Here is an 18945-nt window from a genome sequence, read left to right on the forward strand (position 1 = left end):
TATCTTAGTATCATTTGGCCATTCTATGGATGCTAGAAAATGTAACTGAACACAAATACATCCATAATAAACCACTGATTCCATCCATGGTCAAACCAGTAACATCTGGTACTTGACCTTTTTCTGCTGTACTTCTAGACTTACATAAGACTTTACTCCATTAAAGCAGAAGTGTATTGCTCTGTTGAGGCACTTGGTTTCTGTGTATGCTGGCAAACTTTACTGGATTCAGTTACAACATCTACTGCAGAAAAAAAAAATCTATTTCAAGAGTACAGATTCTTTTTTTTTTTATCCCATCATGAAACATGGAGAGAACCCCCCAGCTCTCTACTCTGGTGGGTACTCTCCAGTGGGTCCCCCAATACAGCAAACAGCATAACAGGTTTTCTTTCTCCAGCAAGGACAGTGCCCCTAATTGTCACTACAGGATTCCCAACCATTTTCATGTGAACAACAGAAGGAACTTTCAAAGCCAGGCTGGATGGGGCATTGAGGAACCTGGTCTAGTAGAGGTGTCCCTGCCCAAGGCAGAGTGGTTGGAGTTAGTTGATCTTTAAGGTTCCTTCCAATCCAAACCATTCTATGACTTAGGAGCACCTGGATTGTGTAAGAATGATGCAAATAAATTAAATGACAGCATGACACTGTCATTTAACCATTGCAATAGACTAAAAAGATTACTCCAGGGGTCCACAGAAATACCAAAAGGAAGTCTAATCCTGACTGTAGCAGACAATATTAGAAACCAAGCAAACCAACCAAAAAATCCACAAAGTCAGATTAGCTTTAGGGGCTCACTGAACTTCTTTTTCCCTACAGTGTCCTTTTCTGTCCAACACCACCAGTGCAACACCAGAGGTCTTGTAACAGAAGTTCGTGTTATGTACATGAAGCAGCCACCTATGAAGAGATGGGAACTAATGCAGAATATTTCTTTCTGTCTTCCAACAGCCAGCTATGATGGCAATGACTGATAAATGTCCCTACGTTTTTTCTATTTTGTTGTATTTTCAGTACTGAAAACAATGAAGGTATTTCAAAGGCAGCTGTAATGAAGTACTCAATTACTACAGACTTAGGCTTTTAGCATGGGTGATGAGATGTGAAAAAAACCTGCATGATTTGGAGTACAAAGTCACTAAAGGTGAGGAAATGCAAAGGTAAAAAAACCAACTAAAGTATGGCAGAGACATAAAAAGGTGGAAATGAAGTCAAAACCACAAAACATAGAGAAGTGATAGTAACAGCAAGCATTTTCTTTCTAAATGTTACTAAGGTGACAAAGGCAGCATTCAGTAAACAACAAAGGCATATGTACCTGTGTCGACAACTGGCTGATTGTAAAAATTTTTGCACTATGTCAAACCTGAAACATTGCAGCTGCAACAACATTTTTCTCAAGAACATTTCTGAGGCGTACTCAAATCCTCTGCTTAATGTTGTATAGACAGGAATCAAAACTAAATTTAGAAGCAGCTGTTTTAACAGAATTTTGTTTTGCGCATATTTTTAATATTTTTACATAAGTGGGAGTGAATAATGAAATCTGGAAAGGTGCTATCTTCCATGCATCATTTCCCACTAAAATATGAGGAGGAAGATCCAAACCACCAGACAATGTGAGTGCTCCTTTAGAGTGTTTGGGGGATGCTATCAGGTTCTTCTGTTTCCTTGAGAGGTTCAAGGTTCTCAGGGCTGTCCTGGTCGTTTTTTTGGTAAAACAGGCTAAGCACTGTGGTAGTTGGTTAGGCGTAATTCTTTTCCCCCCAAAACTGTGTATTTATGGAGAAATAATTTTTATTGTTACCAAAGGAATAAGGCAAGGCAGAACACGGGTGCTGCTGAGAGGACAAAGGAGGGGGAGCAGGCACTGAGTAGATGGATACAGAAAACCCTGAATAATTTCTAACTCGTTTCAATCCGAACAAAAAAGACCTAATGTATTTCGATAATATTCCTAATGCAGGCTATAATCTGGGCGAAGGGAGGAAACAAGCCCCGCATAACAATATCCTGCAACTCAGGAAGGTGTGCCAAGTCCCTTCGCTCCGCATTTCGTGGGTATCTTAATCCTGGGTCATCCAATTAAAGAAAACCTCCTTCGGCGGTTTTACGAGCGCAGCACATCAACTCCCTTTGTTTACACACTGGAACAAGATGTTCTTTCCTGTTCCGACAAGAAGAGGAGCTGAATCGCTAACGCGGGGTCCCTGCGCGCCGGCACCGGCCCGCCCGGGGCTGCCTTCGCTTCGGCATTCCCGCAGCGGCTCCGGCCGGAGCCAGGAGCGCACGGGCGGGCACCGCCGGGGCGGGGGACGACCGCAGCCGTAAGTAGGGGCCAGCGATCGGCTCGCACTCCGGGGGAGGGCCCGGCGGGATGTTGGGCTGGTTTCCCGGAACGCGGCGCGGCGCGAAGCGGGCACAGGGCGGAGAGGGAGGAGAAGGGGCAGAGGGGGCCGCCCTCGCCGCCACCTCCGCCCGCCACCCCCGCCCCGGCAGCGCCCCCAGCGCCGCGTCCCCGGGGAGCCGCCGCGGAGCACCACGGGAGTTGTAGTGCGGCGGCGCCGGCCGGCCCGCCATCCTGCTCCCCTCGCCGCCGCCCCCGGCCCGCGGCCGCGCTCTCGCGAGGCTTGGGGGGCGGGCGCGCTCTGGGGCGGGGGGCGCCGCTGCCGCCGCTGCCGCCGCCGCCGCCGCCGTGGGGATGTTGGGCGCGGGCGCGGTTCCCCCGCGTGACGTCACAGCGCATTGTTGTGAGCGCGGCGGAGCATCCCTCAAGCTGTCACAGCTGTGCCGCCGCCGCGGGGAGCCTCTGCCCCCACCCTCCTCCTCCTTCTCCTCCTCCTCCGCCCCCGCCCCTCCCGCCCCGGGGGCTCCAGAGCTCGGTGTCACCGTATCATTGTCCGTGCGGAACCCCTCCGGGCCCCCCCCCCAGTCCCGGTCCGCCGTCCCCCCGCTCCCCCCCCCGAACCACCTCAATGAGATGCAAACATGAAAGACAAGAGGAAGAAGAAGGACCGCACCTGGGCCGAGGCTGCCCGCCTGGTAGGTGCCGCGGTGGCAGCGGCAGCATTGTGTGTGTGTGCGTGTGTGTCTGTGTCTGTCTGTGTCTGTCTGTGTGTCTGTGTGTGTGTACGGGGCGAGCGCGTCCCGCCGCCGCCAGCCCGGCGCGCTGCCCGCCCGCCGCTTTGTTGCCGGCGGTCGGGGCCACTGTGAGGCGGGACGGGAGGGGGAGAGACAGAGAGAGAGCGTGTGAGCGAGTCCGGGGCACGGAGTGTGCGAGGGACTCCGGAACGAGCAGAGAGAGCCGGGGCGTGCGTGCGAGGGAGCGGGCAGGAACGCGGGAGTGCCCGTGCGGGAGCGGTGCGGGTGCGGGTGCTCGGCTCAGCCGGGCTGGCGGTCCGGGCAGCCCGCGGCTCTGCCGCCCGTCCCTGCCTGCCTGGAGGAGAGAAATACTTACGTCCTTTCTGCGGTGCGTGCGTGAGGAAATACCTCTATTCTTTTCTTCTTTCTGCATATATGTGTGTGTGTGTGTGTGTAAATACCCAGGGACCGTGTCTATATCTCTGCAAAGTTCTTGCATCAGATATCCCGAGGAAATTCCTCCTTTTAATTTAGAGAAAAGTGAAATAGCCGGGATTTGCCTTTCCATCCCTTTAGTGGGGACAGGACAGGGGTGAGGGGCGTTAGAGTCATCTCTGACCTGGGATTTCGCTTCACCCTCTGTACTTCCACCACGGAGCTGGGCAATGTCCAGGGCAATGTAACCCGCTTCTGGAAAGGCTCCGTGCCTCTGGAGACTCGGTCCATTCCCCACTTCATTAAGAAACTGTCTCCCTTACCCTACTGTATCTGTTCTCATGATTCTGTATTACTGTTCGCTAAGTGTAACAGAGTAGTACATCGTTTATGTTGTTTTCCCGTTTCGGAGTACGTCTGGGTTCTCTCTATTCGAGGAATTTTACAACAAATAGTTACACACAGTACAGCACGTATGGTTGTACACGTCCGTATGCGTGTCTTCTGCAAAGTTGAGTCTGGTTCAGCTCCAGCCGAGTGCGTAGAAAGATGACAAAGCTGGAAAGATAGGCTGCTGGCTACGCTGCTTTTTTGTATCCACACGAACTTTATCTTTTATTCATCTCTGATACAGATTGAATTGTTTAAGTAACATGCCATTACTAGTCTTGCATCTGTTTCTGGTAGACGGTAATGCTGTCTTATTCCTATTATTTGTTTAGTGTATTTGTGAAGCACTTTCCTTGTAAAAATGTTTTCACCTCGTTATATGAATTCCTAGATAGGAAGTTCAGCCTCTCCTACATAAATAATTATAAGGTATTAGACAGACACTACCTATAGATGTCTCTGTAAGCTGTATCGAGGTACTCTCGTGGGCTTGGACAGTGCTAAATTCTGATGTGGCTCATTATATGTCCCCCAACATTTTGTAATAATGCAGCATTAGTGAAGATGCTCTGATATGGTGTCGCTACTGTACTCGCTTATTTTTCGTGATTGTAACAGAAGTTTCACTGCAGTAAAATACTCACCTTTGCCAAAGTAGTTTTGGCAGCAGATGTTGCTCTGGTACTTGTTTCTCCGTGCTCTAAGCTGACGAACACACATTCAAAAGTCTATAAAATACATCATCAAATTGCTATCCTAACTTTAGTCTTTCAAGCTGCTGCTACAGTTACCATTGTAAGCCGTATTTTGTTTGACAAATGTGCATAAAGGAATTTATTGTGTATCGAGTAAAATTGCTGTTCCCATGTGGTCTAATACATGGAAAAGTTTAAAGCCTCTGGAGAACAAAGGCTGAGCCACTGCTGTGAAGAAGGGCTAAGAGTCTTTTTTTTCATGATGTCCTATTGCTTCACATTTCCCCCTAGAAGAGTAATGATTTGCTAAAATCAAGTAGCATGTAAGATGATACACTGCTGTATGAAAGTGGTTGAGATACACAAGGTCCACAGTGTGGTTTGTCCAGCCTCCTGGGGTTGCCAAGTTCTGCAGAGCTTGTCCCAAGTCTGTTATGTGAATGACATGTGCTGCTGCTCAGACCAACTACAGTCTTGCATTAGTCTTTGCTACTTGTATACAGTCACATATGTTTGCAAATCACTAGGAAAGACTGAAGCTGAAATTGCTGCTTCTTACAGTGCTTTATGTCAGGACCCTGATGGTTCATTATGACTTTGTTTTCTTGGGATACATCAATAATGTATTACTGCATGGCTTGATTAAATCAATTTCTTTTCACAGACAAGTAAACAATGAAGTGATTGATACCTACTCACAAAAAACGACTCATGACTTACCTAGATCAATATGTTGTAAAATTGTGTACTGCTGAATTATTTTTAGGAAAAAGAGGGTGAATTAATGTATAGGGCAGTGTATGGATATATACATTGTAGATTTTCTATAAAAGCTCTTACATTGCAACAATATTAGGCTTTCAAAGTGAAGTGCTAAAAAGTACGAAATTATACAGATAACATTGCTGGCATTGCTTTATCAGTCTGTTTTTCATGTCCATGTATTACAATGTGCACTTTCAATGATGTACTTTCATGCCAGTTTCCCAACTATTATAAGTTCACTCAGTAGAGCTGCAGAATTTTAGTTATGCTTTCTTTGTTTGTTGTGAGGTGCCGTACTTAATTTTTTGTACACCTTTCAAACAGTGCTGAAGCAGATTCTCATTTTATGTTTCAATTGTACATACACAGCTATTATTAGCAGCACCCAGTAGCTTCCCAAATGCAAATGTTTCTATACTTACAACATGCCTATGAGGTTAAGTATTTTGACCTCTGCTTTACCCATGCAGAGTTGAGACATGGAAAGATTAAGTACCTTACTCAAAGCTGTTCAGGAAATCTGTGGGAGAGGTAGTTATGATACCAACAGCGTCTCTGTAGTAGTTCTGTTTCACAGTCATAAAATCATCTTCCTTCTGTGGCTACACTTCTGCCTCATTCATTCTCTGTTACTGCTTCTCTCACAGTAATTATGACAGAAATTGATATGGTCGTGTCTCTGTATTCAATCTATATTGAAACTCGTAATGTACCGTATAATAGCTATGGATAAAAAGGAACACAGGAACTGGACTTGAGCCTGGAGTTGTTTCACAGCTCTCTGTTTCCCATATTCACAATAAAAAAAGCAGAAGTACTTCGGAAAAATATATTACATGACTGTCTTAAAACACATTGTAATGTGTAAGCACTGAGGCTCCAGACTGTCAATGTTGTATTTACTCATTTTCAGTATTTGATTAAGGAGTTTTTGGAAACCTCCTGCAATGCAGTGTTTTTTCAAGCTGTTCTCTTAATTTTTAAAACATAAGCAGGAAAGGTCTCTCATTCTATTAATCTCTTACTGTAAATACCATGTATGTGATACAGGCAATAAAGCAGGAGCCACTGGCATGCCCTCTATCAGAACTTGCATTTTATGGAAGAAGTCTCCTGCAGAGAGTAGAATCTTTCTGTCTGTGACACACTGCTTTTTTTCTTCATGCAAGTCTGCTTATCTTAGGGCAAGGCATAGCCCAGCTTACAAGCATTCCTGAGAAATGAACGCATGTGCAGGATCAATGGAATGGTGGCATACCACTAACAGTTCATGTTACAGAGCCCATTTTGTAGAACACACATTTTTATGGACAAAATTGCAACTTGTCTTTACAACCTGCCAAAGGGCATGTCTTTGATGTAGACCCGATATGTCAACTCACTTTGTACTTTGCAGCAGTGCAGACTACAGCAGTGCTTATGTATGACCTGGGCATTATCTCCATGCCAGTTTTCTGCTTTTTGTGTCTGATAGACTAAGATAGAACACTTAAAAGAACAAGAACAAAAGAAAACCTTTCAAGGAAGGAGGAGAAACATCCTGTTTTTCCTTTGTCTTTTAGTTGATCCTCATTTGATGTAGCCGTATTGTTGTTTTCTGATCATACATGGAACTCATTAAAATTGTATAGAAAGGTTAAACACTTGAGTAGTTAAAGCAATTTGTAGTGATTCCATTCAGATGAAAAATCTTCTGTTTAGCTTCACAAGGACTCTCAAGCTATTGCTGGAAGTCCTGAAGTAGTGAATTCTGCCTCTTAAAAATTTAATGTCATAAAATTCTGCATAAAAACTATTGAAATGAACAATACTGAGAACAAAACATGCCCAAGGATATTCTGCCACATAAAAACTGATGACAATTTTAAGTAGGCTGCAATGATTCAACTTTTATCATTTGACTTCCAGACATGATCCATTGTTATTTGTAGGACTTTGAACCAAAGGCCTGAACAGAGTGAGTGGAGACTGGTCATTTTGGGAATGCAGAGCTCAGAAGCACAGACCATCTGCCTATGAAGGGTGATAGTTTATGGTAACATTTTAAAAACACTTTTTTATTAATAGCTTGCTCTTATTATTGCCCTTTCCTGTAAGTGGTATTTTGAAATGTAGTTGAATTAAGTCTCTGCCACAAGCTGAGAATAAAGCAGAAGAAAATCCCAAGAATGAGAACAGTAGTCCTTGTTTGGTTATTTGTGTGCTGGATCACTTCTCTAGTATTTTTGCTTTTTCTTCTCTGAATTTTGTTCTGAAAGAAATGTTTTCTTGTGTTACTGAGGACTTAAGTGCTTTCCAGTTCTATGGAGAGTCCTTGTGGTTCAGGTGACATGTGCATATTGGGTGAGTAATACTCATATCTTAATTCATGTGTTTCTTGCAGTGGTCTCCTGACAGGATCCAGCTCTTAACTAAGAGCTGTTTGTTTCCTCTTGTAAACTGTAAGAAAAATATGCTAATTAATTAGGGAAACTGATGCTGGAAAAAAACATGAAAACCAGCCATTGAAATTGCTCACTTGCATGCTACTGTTTAATGTGGCTGGCTGTCCAAAAGCTGATTGTTACTTCATCTGCTATGCTGAGATAATGTAGTGGAAACAGATCGTGTTGCGGTATGGAAGTATTTTTGTATCGCATCTTCGTATTTGAAGACCACAAATGAAACAGAAAACTAGAAGAGTAACTTCTGCATAGCTAGACCATTGATGATAATCCCTTTGACTTTTATGTTAAGTCTTTGATTTTCTTACTATAAATAACATTTAAAAGCATTGTGCTAAAGGAGCTTCATGTGTCTTTAAAAAGGAAAATTTGATATAACTTTGTTTTACGGTATTAAGGATTTCTTTGTTGTTGGCTTAACAGAGACCTGCTATTATTTCCATATTTGTTCTGAGTTAATTCTTTTTCAGACATGCAGAAACATTGTGGCTTGGGAAGTTTTGATGGCCTTTCCCTTTGATCCACAATCAATGCTGCTTTGAAGAGCTGTATTTTAGTTTGGTTTGCTCTAGGGTTTCCTCCTGTTTGTTTTATTCAAAGTAATTTTTGCAGTTGTTAGACAAGGTTGAACCTGCACTTATTTTTTTTCCTACCTTTTGTGGTTTTGGTGTCAATATTTTATTTTGTTAGTGTGAAATACCATTAATAAGTGTGGGCTTAGTATTTTTTGATTTAAAATAAATAAATAAAATCTACAAACAATGTCATCTATTTCAGCTCACCTTTTGCATTTTTCTAGGGTAGATTGAGAGAAATGAGATTTTAACGTTTTATCTTGAGACAGCCCTTTAACTCTTGGCATTGCAGACCTTTAGGTAGGCAAGAACCTTACCTAGGAATGGGACCTGTTTTCAGTAATGTCACATTATTTCTGTCAAAGCAGGATATCATAGGAGAAGACCCTAACAGGAGCCTAAATATGAGCATTCCTCAATAGTGTGAAGGTGTTCTCAGTGCCTTAAGGTATAATTTAATGTTCCCTGTTACAGTAAATATTTCCAGTGTCTTCTGGCTTACCTTTATAGAAGAGCCAATATTTTCCTCTCATACTGGATTTTCTGTTGAAATAACTGTTCTAGTTTTTCTTCTTCCAAGAGTAGATTTGGTCAGTTGCATGTGCAACCACAGTGAAGTAGTTTCCAGCAACCACACTCAAGACCCTACCACCCTTTGCAGCTAGGTAAGTTTGGACTTGCTAGCCCAGTTCACCAAGTCCCTGTATCCAAAGCATGCCATTACAGCATCTTAGTCTGGACCAGGTAGCATGCTGTTCTTAAGCTGGAAAGCCAAACTAAACTTACCGTGCTTCCTGCTGTAGCTTCTTTTGCTCTTTATACTGTGATCAGCAAATTACAGTTATGTGGAGAATCATGTGCTAAACTTGACCTCTTGACTTAGGAGTAAAAACTTTTCTTTTGTAGTTTTTTTTTTTGATGGGTTTTTTTGGTTTTTTTAATGTTATAAGCTTCATTGTGTTTTCTGTTTTGCTGGGTGTGATGATGATGGTCTTGGTATTCCCTGTAAATAGCAGTAACTAAATAGAGGCCTCCTTTTGTGCTGTCAAAACCTGGGAAAAGATGTGATTAGTGGAAATTTCATTATTGGTCCATGGGTTCCAGATGAAACTGAGCAAATCCTCCTTCTGAGGAACTTGCAGACTGACGAAACCAAGTATCTTAGCCTTCACTCTGGGTCAGCTTCTAATGCAAAGGCAGAGCAATAAGCAGTACATCTTGGTACATGGCATTTGCTCATCCTATGAGTTTAGGTAGCAAATCCTTGTGCTGCTCAAGCACAACAGATTGGTCATAAGTGGTTCATTTAATCACTTACCAACTTTGAATGACAATTAACATCCCCACAGAATCCCAAATTGTTGACATACTGGCCCTCTGAGGCTGCTCTCTTTCTGAGAGGTCCTGCCAGATAGTTTTCTGTTGCTGGAGTTACTGTCTTGGGAGGAGATGTACTTGATGGGAATGTAAAATGGTAGAGAGAGGTGCCTACTGATTACTTGCTGCTAATCTTGGTTTGAAAGGCTGACCTACAACTTTCTGAATGGTGATATGGCTCTAGCACAGACATCAAATGAGTGTCAGGAGACAGATAAACCATCTGGCAGTACATGCTGGAGCTTTTTTGATGTCAGTGCACTGATTGTGTTGAGGGGTGGCACTTAGTGTTGAAGGGGTCCAGAGGAGCTCCATTAACTTTTGTTCAAGCAAGCTCTGGTGTTTGTGACATTGGAACAGGAGCATCTGTGTTCTGATATTTTCATTCTTTGACTTAAGAGTTCAGCTCTCTATAACTTCTTGAGTTCAGAAAGACAAAATCTGTGGACCCTGGCATGTGACTTTACTCAATATTGGAGGACCTTTTACTTGAGTTTTTTAACATATGGCATCCAGCTTTTGCATTGCAGCTTATGACTGACGTGGCCTCTTGTACCTCAGGTGTCTAAGATTTGCTTTGTAGTGTAGCATCAAGTTTTGTTTCTGTCTGACAGCATTTGCCAGGATCAGCAGCCACAGTTCAGTCTGTTGCTCTAGAGTCATCAGACTCATTAGGCTATTTGGGCTGTAGTTCTGTGTAGAAGATATTCCAGGTCACACCCTAGATTATTGTTAATGCTTTTTGATCACCAGAAAGTAATTTGTTTAGAAGGCACATATTACATGCTATGTTTTGAAACTTGTCCTCCTATATGCATAGATTGGTCTAGACAAGCTTGTGATGAGAATCTCCTCACTGCTTGCAGTGGGTCAGCTCTAGAAATCATTATCCTGTGGGTGACAGTTGCATCCTATAGAACATAGCCTGACTTACAGATAACAACATTTCCTACACCTCTACAACTTCAGAAGTGTTCCTTGAGAGACAAGATCCTGAGCTACTAGGTTATTTGCTTTGGAGAATTCAAGGCTATTTTCTTTCTTTTTTGTGATTTTGCTTAGATCCTATAGACAGACAGAATTAGGAATTTAACTAATCAATCAGGGTTTATAATTTTTTATATCCTAGTTAACTTCCCATGTAACTTAACACCTAGGGAAGGAAAAGAGCCTTACCCGAAGTATATATCAAGCATTTGAAGGTCAAAGTTTGATTCCATTAGCTGACTCTTAGCAGCCTGGAAAACCTGCCTAACTGTGTAGTGGTTCACATATTTGGTGAGATGCCTGTCTAGAGTCTAGTATATTACAGTCAAGTTCATGTCCCACATGATTTGTTCCTACTTTGGTGACTTGAACCTTCTTTTTTATATAAGATGAGGCTTTACCACTATCATTGTGTTGCCAAAGTACTTAACTATTTTTCATTAAGTGATACCATCTGGTTTGATTATTTCTTTTTCTGTTCCATAAATTGAAACTGAATGTCTATTGATATCTAATTTTAGATAAATGTTAATTCTTTTTATGCCTCAAAATTCCCAGTTATCCATCACCTGCTGGCACTGCTGTATCAGTGAAGCATGTGACATCCCATGTCACTATGCCTGCCTGCCAATATTACCTAGCAAGGGTAAGAGGAAAAAATAGACCCTTATTTTCCATAGCCTGCTGTCGTTCTTCTGGACCAAGATTCTGGCAGCTATCTCAAAACCATTACATTCTCTGATCATACTAGCTTCTTTTAATCTCATTTGGAATTTCTGTAATTTAGAAATTCCAGACTGGTAGGACCAATGAGAACCTCTTTGGAACTTGGTGTTTCAGTTGAGAAAAGCATCTTAATTAAAGCATTACTTTGATAGAAGGTGGAGTTGGAAAGGGCCTCAAGGTCACCTTGTCTGTTCACACTTGAAAAGAAGTCATACAACCCAAGTTAGTTTTGGTTTTGTGAAATCAATAAAATTACTAACTTTTGTTACTGATAGGAACTATGACTTGTCTGGCTTTGCCAGAATCTGCACTTTTAGTGAAAATTTACATTCTGCTTTAAAAAATGGGAGAACTAAGAAAATAAAATTATTAGGAAAAGTTGTCCAATGAGCATGATTTAGAATTTAGATGCATTGTGTTTTTTCTGACAGTGACTAGACAGAGAACATCAATTTTCTAGTACAGATTGAGAATTCTTTATCCAGTTAATGGTTCTCATTCATATTTTCTGGTTTTTGAGGCAATTTGGGCTTAGTCTCTTGATTTATTTTTTTGAGAGTTTGATGCAGCGATGCTGCAGCAGGTTTTTACATACAGCAGTAGTGCTTAATGCATTCTAATCTATTCCATAATTTGTTTCATTCATAACGAAGATTTTTGAGACATTTTGTAACTACATGTCTTCTGTTTTAAAAATTAAAATGGAGAATAATATAGCGAGGCTTGTCATCTAGGTATGGAAAAAGCTCAGAATTCACTGTAGAAGAAATCTTCAAATAATGGACTATTAAAGAGATGTTAATGCCTTTTTGCTGCTGGTTTCAGGATGACCCATGGCTCCATAGGTATGTACCTTCCTGAAGGTGCCCTCCTGGGCAACAGCTAAAGTAATTTTTGCTAGATATCCCAGGAGGAAGTATTTGGTGGGAGGGAAGAATAAGGATTAAATGTTTTGGTGTGGTCCCTTGATTTTCAGGTATTGGGTCACAGGCCTGTGAAACTGACAGGGAGAATCACAGAAATGAAGTTACATGCCTGGGACATTTGATCTGCCCATAATGAGCCTCAGCATCCTTTGTGTAGCCAATATCAATGGCAAGAAATGGATGCTGCTCCCAGTTTCATCTTGCAGTCAGATTTTTCATGCTAAAATCCTGTTCCTCCAGATCAGGAATGTTCACGGATCAACAGTGTTCAGGGATGTTCAGGGATCAACAGTGCCAACTTCCCCTGTTGCTTTTGGAATGAGAGCTACCCATCTGAGTGCAATGTCAGGGATAACCAACCCTATGACTGTCTTGGACTGATGTCCCTCGTCTTTAGAAAAAGTCTGTTACTGAAATCTGTGCTTTTTGGAGCATGGGATTGGCTCCCAAGGAGCAAACACTGAAAAGAAATGGAATTACTGCTTGGAGCCATCTTGAATGCTGCAGTTGTCTTATGAGGAAGAATCATCTTTGCTCTTTGTAATAACACAGTTCCAATGACAATGAGCCCCACTAAATGGTTGTGATGTTAAAACATGCTCTGGCTTGGATTTGTAGAAGCACTTCAGAAGTAGAGGGCTGTGGCTTCACGAGGTAGACTTGCAGATTTTTATCAGTCTGTCTGTGCAAGTTACTGCATGCCTTTGATACATGTGTCGGTGACGATTGTTGCATTCACTGAGTGCCTCCCTCGGAGCTTCTCAGTACCGGCGCTGCTGATCAGCCCGTGGCAGTAAATGTTGGATGCTCACTGCAACCATTGTGGGTTGTTAATGTAGCCTCCCGTCCCAGCAGCATTGGAGCTTGAGGAGGAGGCTTCAGAGCTCTCCCATTGCTGTCTGGGCCAGAGTTTTCCTGTGAAAGGGAGTATGGGAGAAGTGTGAACAAACAGTTGCGTGACTGACTGAAGGATGTAGGATATGATGTAAGAAAGTAACAATAATAAGGCTTTGAGAATAAAGTCAGTGTCTGAGCAGCAATTTTAGCTATTGTGTTTCATGGACTCCAGAGAGGTAGTCTTTCAGGTGGCCTGTGAACTACACAGTGAAAAAATCAAAAAAAGATGAAAGCTATAAAAAAATTGGAGTAATGGAGTCAAAACAGTTAATCAAAAATATTATGTATATCCATACATAATATTTGAGAGTTAGATCAGAAAAGCGTTGTCTGACTGATTTTTAATCTGTTTAATAAAATGAACAAACCAAAAACCAATCTAAGATACCTTGGTAAAAATAAATGAAATAGTAATAAAAATAATTTTTTTCTTCATGGACTTGTTTTTTTGGGTTTTTGTTTAGGTTTTTTTTTTGTTGGTTTGTTTGCTTGGGGTTTTTTTGTAGATTAATATTTAATTAAATAATTATTATTTTGCATAATAGAACATTTCTGTCTCCAGCAATTCACAGGGTTAGCTACTTGCTTGGAAATAGACTGTTTGACACATTATCAAACCTTTCTAATCATAAAAGAACAGGTTGCCTGGAGAAGTTGTGAATGCCCAGTCCCTAGAGGTGTTCAATGCCAGGTTGGATGGGGCTTTGACCAATTTCATCTAGTCAAAGGTGTCCATGCCCAAGGAAGGGACATTGAAACCAGATGATCTCTAAAATCCCTGCCAACCCAAACCATTCTATAATTCTACAATTCTCAGAATCTGTAACACTTCCATTAGATAAAAAAATAACATGAAAATAATATCTCTGTCATTGTTAGTCAATTTTAGCTGTCCTTGATGAGAACAGACTCAGATTCATACTGTAATTTTCTTGTGCTAGTTCATTTTATTAGTGTCTGAGCTGTAGGAAAATGTTTCAAGCTATTTAAAGTAATGTTAAATAGAGTGAAATAATGCTCCTGTCTTCATTTTGAGCCAGATCTACAAAAGTGGCAACTTGGATAAGTGAGGCTGGTATATATGCATGGTGGTTGGGGAAAAGAAAGGTTCTGAAAGAGCTGCAAAGAGAATAAAAGCTTTAAGAAAATTAAAAAAAACAGTGCACCTGTTCGCTGTTATCTGCATTGTTGGAGCTGTTATGGTAAGAAGCTTCATGTGTGAGTTCAAGTGTTGTTAAATGTTGAATTTAATTTTATAGAAAGATATATGTGTGAAGGAAGAGGGAGGGGATCTGGGAATTCTGAGAATTAATGTTCTGAAAAAAGAAAAAAGAGGTTTTAAATGCTCTATCCATACATAATAATAGTTATGGAGCTTATTACTTTTAGCACTTGCATACATTTTCTGGGATTCGTAGGAGAGAATGAAACTGGGTTTATGTCTGTTGGCATGTCATGTGGTGAAAAGAGTGTGTGCCTGGGTGATACTGAGGTAATCCTGGGGAGGTAAATTACAGTACTGCATTGGGGAGCAATGGAGAAAATGGAGGTGTTCTTCTACCAATGAGAAGTAGAATAGCAAGGATAGTGAAAGAAGTAAAAAAATCTGACTGACAAAAAGAATAAGGAAAAAGCCCCAGCTTCTCAATTCAGTGATAAAATCACATATTATTTGTTTATTTATTAATTTTTCTACCATTTCACTTAATTGTATCATCAGCTAAAGTCCCTAAACTTTGATCTTTAAAATTTGAATTTTTCTCAGACTTTAAGAGGATTTCAATAAAATACCAAGATTAAAAACCAAAAAATTAGTCTGTCTTTTCTCCTTTATAAAATGCAGAGCCTTTGTCTTGGAAATAAAACACTCTGTTTACATGATGTTACATTCAGTTTATTTTTAGAACAAGTTGTACTGTGGTCTATCTTCGCTAAAGGAGTGTTGTTGAAATAATAAATAATGCCCTTGAAATAAATGAAAAAGAAATGCAATTTGTCATCTGAAATATTTTCTCATTCATTTGGTACTAAGATCTCCTCTTAGAGTTTTCAGAATCGGTTTGAAATTATCTTGCCCATATTATTACTAGAGCAACAACAATAAAAAAAGATCTAGATTCTCCCATTGGAGAGATTTTCCTGGATTCTCCCACTGGAGACTCTAGGTCTGAGGCCATCTTGGGTACAGTGACCACCATATGATGGAGTTCTCAGTGAAGTAAGGAAGGGGTTCACCAAAGCTATCTTGGAGTTCTAGAGGGTAGACTTAAGCCTGTCCAGGACAGTGGTTCAGAGATTGTCTTGGGATCATCAGAGATCATCTTGGGAAACAGCCCTTAAAAACAGAGGGGTCCAGGAGGGCTGGACATACTTTTAAGAAAGCCTGCTCCTGTGCCTATAAGATTCCTATCCCTAGGTGCTGAAGAATGAACCATCAGGGAAGAAGACTGGCCTGGCTGAACAGGGAGCTTTGACTGGACTTGGAGAGGAAAAAAAGAGTTTATAAACTTGGGAAATAGGGGCAGACAACTCAAGAAGAATACAAGGATGTCATCAGGTCTTGTAGAGGGAAAACTGTATTATCTTTCACAGTGGTGACAACATGGAGTTCAAGCTGAGCTTTCACCAATCCAAAGTGTTTTTATAAATACATTAACAACAAAAAGAGGGCCAAGGAAAATCTCCATCCTTTTTTGGGTGCAAAGGGGAACATTGTAACCAAAGATGAGGAAAACACTGAGGTACTCGATGCCTTCTTTGGCTCAGTCTTCAGCAGAAAGGCCCAACACCCTCCAGGCAGGCGGCCTGAGCTGGTAGGGAGGGACAGGGAGCAGCCAGAGCCCTGCTGTGATCCAGGAGGGAGCAGAACAGAACCCTGCTGGGATCCAGGAGGGAGCAGAACAGAACCCTGCTGTGCTCCAGGAGGGAGCAGAACAGAACCCTGCTGGGATCCAGGAGGGAGCAGAACAGAGCCCTGCTGGGATCCAGGAGGGAGCAGAACAGAGCCATGCTGTGCTCCAGGAGGGAGCAGAACAGAACCCTGCTGGGATCCAGGAGGGAGCAGCAGTGTCCTGCTGGGATCCAGGAGGGAGCAGAACAGAACCCTGCTGTGCTCCAGGAGGGAGCAGACAGAACAGAACCCTGCTGGGATCCAGGAGGGAGCAGAACAGAGCCCTGCTGGGATCCAGGAGGGAGCAGACAGAACAGAACCCTGCTGTGCTCCAGGAGGGAGCAGACAGAACAGAACCCTGCTGGGATCCAGGAGGGAGCAGAACAGAGCCCTGCTGTGCTCCAGGAGGGAGCAGCAGTGCCCTGCTGTGCCAGCTGACACTCACCAGACACTCTGTGGGGCCAGATGGGATCCACACCAGGGTACTGAGGGAGCTGGTGGAAGAGCCAGGCTACTCTCCAGCATTTGTCACCAGTCCTGGTCAACCAGGGGGGACCCAGAGAACTGGAGAACTGGCCAGTGTGATGCCCACCTGCAAGAAGGGTTGGAAGGAGGATCTGGGGAACTGCAGGCCTGTCAGCCTGACCTCAGTGTCTGGGAAGGCACCATTTTGTGGCCCATGCCGGACAACCAGGGGATCAGGCCCAGATAAAACAGGTTTAGGAAAGTCATGTCCTGCTTGACCCAGCTGATCACCTTTTTATGACCAGATGACCAGTCTACTGGATATGGGAAAGGCTGTGGATGTGGTCTACCTGGATTTCAAGTAAGGCCTTTGATACTGGCTCCCACAGCATTCTTGTGCAGAAACTGTCTGCTTATGGCTTTGATGGGTTCACTCTTCACTGGGTTAAAAACTGGCTGGATGGCTGAGCCCAGAGAGCAGTGCTGAATGGTGTTATATCCAAATGGTGGCTGGTCACCAGTGGTGTTCCCCCCAGTGCTCAGTTTTGGGGTCAAAATTGGAGCCATCCATTTTAGTATCTTTTAAAATTATTTGGATGAGGGGATTGAGTGCTCCCTCACTGAGTCTGCAGATGACACCAAGCTGGGTGAGAATGTTGATTTGCTGGAGGGCAGGAAGGTTCTGCATGGGCATCTGGACAGGCTGGATCAATGGGCTGAGGCCAATGGTGTGAGTGTGAGGTTCAACAAGGCCAGGTGCCAGGTCCTGCACCTGGGTCACAACAACCCCAGGCAGTGCCACAGGCTTGGGAGAAGAGTGGCTGGAAAGTGACCCAATGGAAAAAGAAGGGGTGGTGGTTGACCGTGGCTAACATTGAGCCATTGTGGGCTCAGGTGGCCAAAACACCAATGGCACCCTAGTCTGTATCAGAAATCATGTGGCCAGCAGGATCAGGGCAGTGATTGTCCCCCTGTACTCAGCACTGGTGAGGCCTCATCTTGAATCCTTTGTTCAGTTCTGGGCCACAGAATCCAAGAAGAACACTGAGGTGGTGGAGTGAGATTAGAGAAGGGCGGTGGAGCTGGGGAAGGGTCTGGAGCACAAGTGTGATGAGGAGTTGGGGCTGTTTATCCTGGAGAAAAGGAGGCTCAGGGGGTACATTACCATTCTCTACAGCCACCTGAAAGGAGGGTGTAGCCAGGTGGGGGATGGTCTCCCAGGAAACCAGCAGCAGGACAAGAGGAAATGGCCTCGTGCTGCACCAAGGGAGGTTCAGGTTGGACAATGGGAAGAAATTTTTCACTGAAACATATTTAAGCATTGGAATGGACTGCCCAGGAAAATGGTGGAGTCACTATCCCTGAAGTGTTCAGAAAATTCCTGGACATGGCACTCAGTGCTGTGGTCCGCTTGACGAACTGGTGTTTGGTCAAAAGTTGTACTTGAGGATCTTGGAGGTCTTTTCCAACCTTAGTGATTCTGTGATTCTGATTGTTTCAAAGGTAGAGTATGAAGTCAGTAATTACACCAGAAACCCAAACTGAGGCACTGTAATTTTTCCCTACAGCTAAAATAGATTATTCTTCCATAGACGTAAAATGTATTATTGTCAACTTCTAAAACATTAAATACAAAATTATGTGCCCAAACCCCATAGACATTGAATTTATTGCCAGTAGCATTTCCTAGAACTGACAATTTTTAATCTTACATTTGCTGAGGAGATGTGACTTTGAGAATACTCAGATCTTCATGTGTACCTATGTTGTTTCTCATAGAAAAAGCAAAGAACCCATGACAGAATATACCGTATAACAGCCATGTTTTACCCTCTGTTTCTTTGCTTTTCTTGGGTTACAATTACCATCCTGTAAGGTAACAGTTCTTCTGTTCAGTGTATAGTGAGGGGTCTTGGGATAAAAAATGTAAAATGATATTAGGGACCTCCAAAAATAGAAGGTTGTCTTGAACTGGAAGCCCAGCTTTATGAGACATCTCTGCATTTATATTCCCTAGTAAAATCCTCTGTGATTCCTCTCTGTTGACCAATGACTTTGCTGTGATTCTGGTGTTAGATGATGGTAGTTGCATGATGTGTGTGGGTGATGGCCATTTCACACTGTAACGTGGTCAGTCCAGTCCTGCTTGACTTGGAGGGGTCAGCCAGTCTTGCAGCTTGAAATAATTCCTTTAGGCAGAGTCAGGAGTTTGGAACCTTCACAACAATTGCAGATTATACTGAATGGTTTCAGGTTGTACCCCTGTGGGGAAAGACGTGTTCTGTATTT

At 42.7% G+C, this 18945-nt stretch overlaps 1 protein-coding gene across 1 annotated transcript in view; it reads left to right on the forward strand.

Moving 5' to 3' along the window:
- Window positions 1-2765: 2765 nt before the first annotated feature.
- Window positions 2766-18945, forward strand: part of ASXL3 (ASXL transcriptional regulator 3) — a 126969-nt gene continuing 110789 nt past the window's right edge. The window contains exon 1 of the mRNA XM_036404805.1: window positions 2766-3045. Within this exon, the coding sequence (XP_036260698.1) occupies window positions 2992-3045 (54 nt within the window). The 5' untranslated portion in view covers window positions 2766-2991. The remainder of the gene's footprint in view (window positions 3046-18945) is intronic.

Source organism: Molothrus ater, chromosome 1 (assembly GCF_012460135.2).
Source record: "Molothrus ater isolate BHLD 08-10-18 breed brown headed cowbird chromosome 1, BPBGC_Mater_1.1, whole genome shotgun sequence".
Classification (NCBI taxonomy): Eukaryota; Metazoa; Chordata; class Aves; order Passeriformes; family Icteridae; genus Molothrus; species Molothrus ater.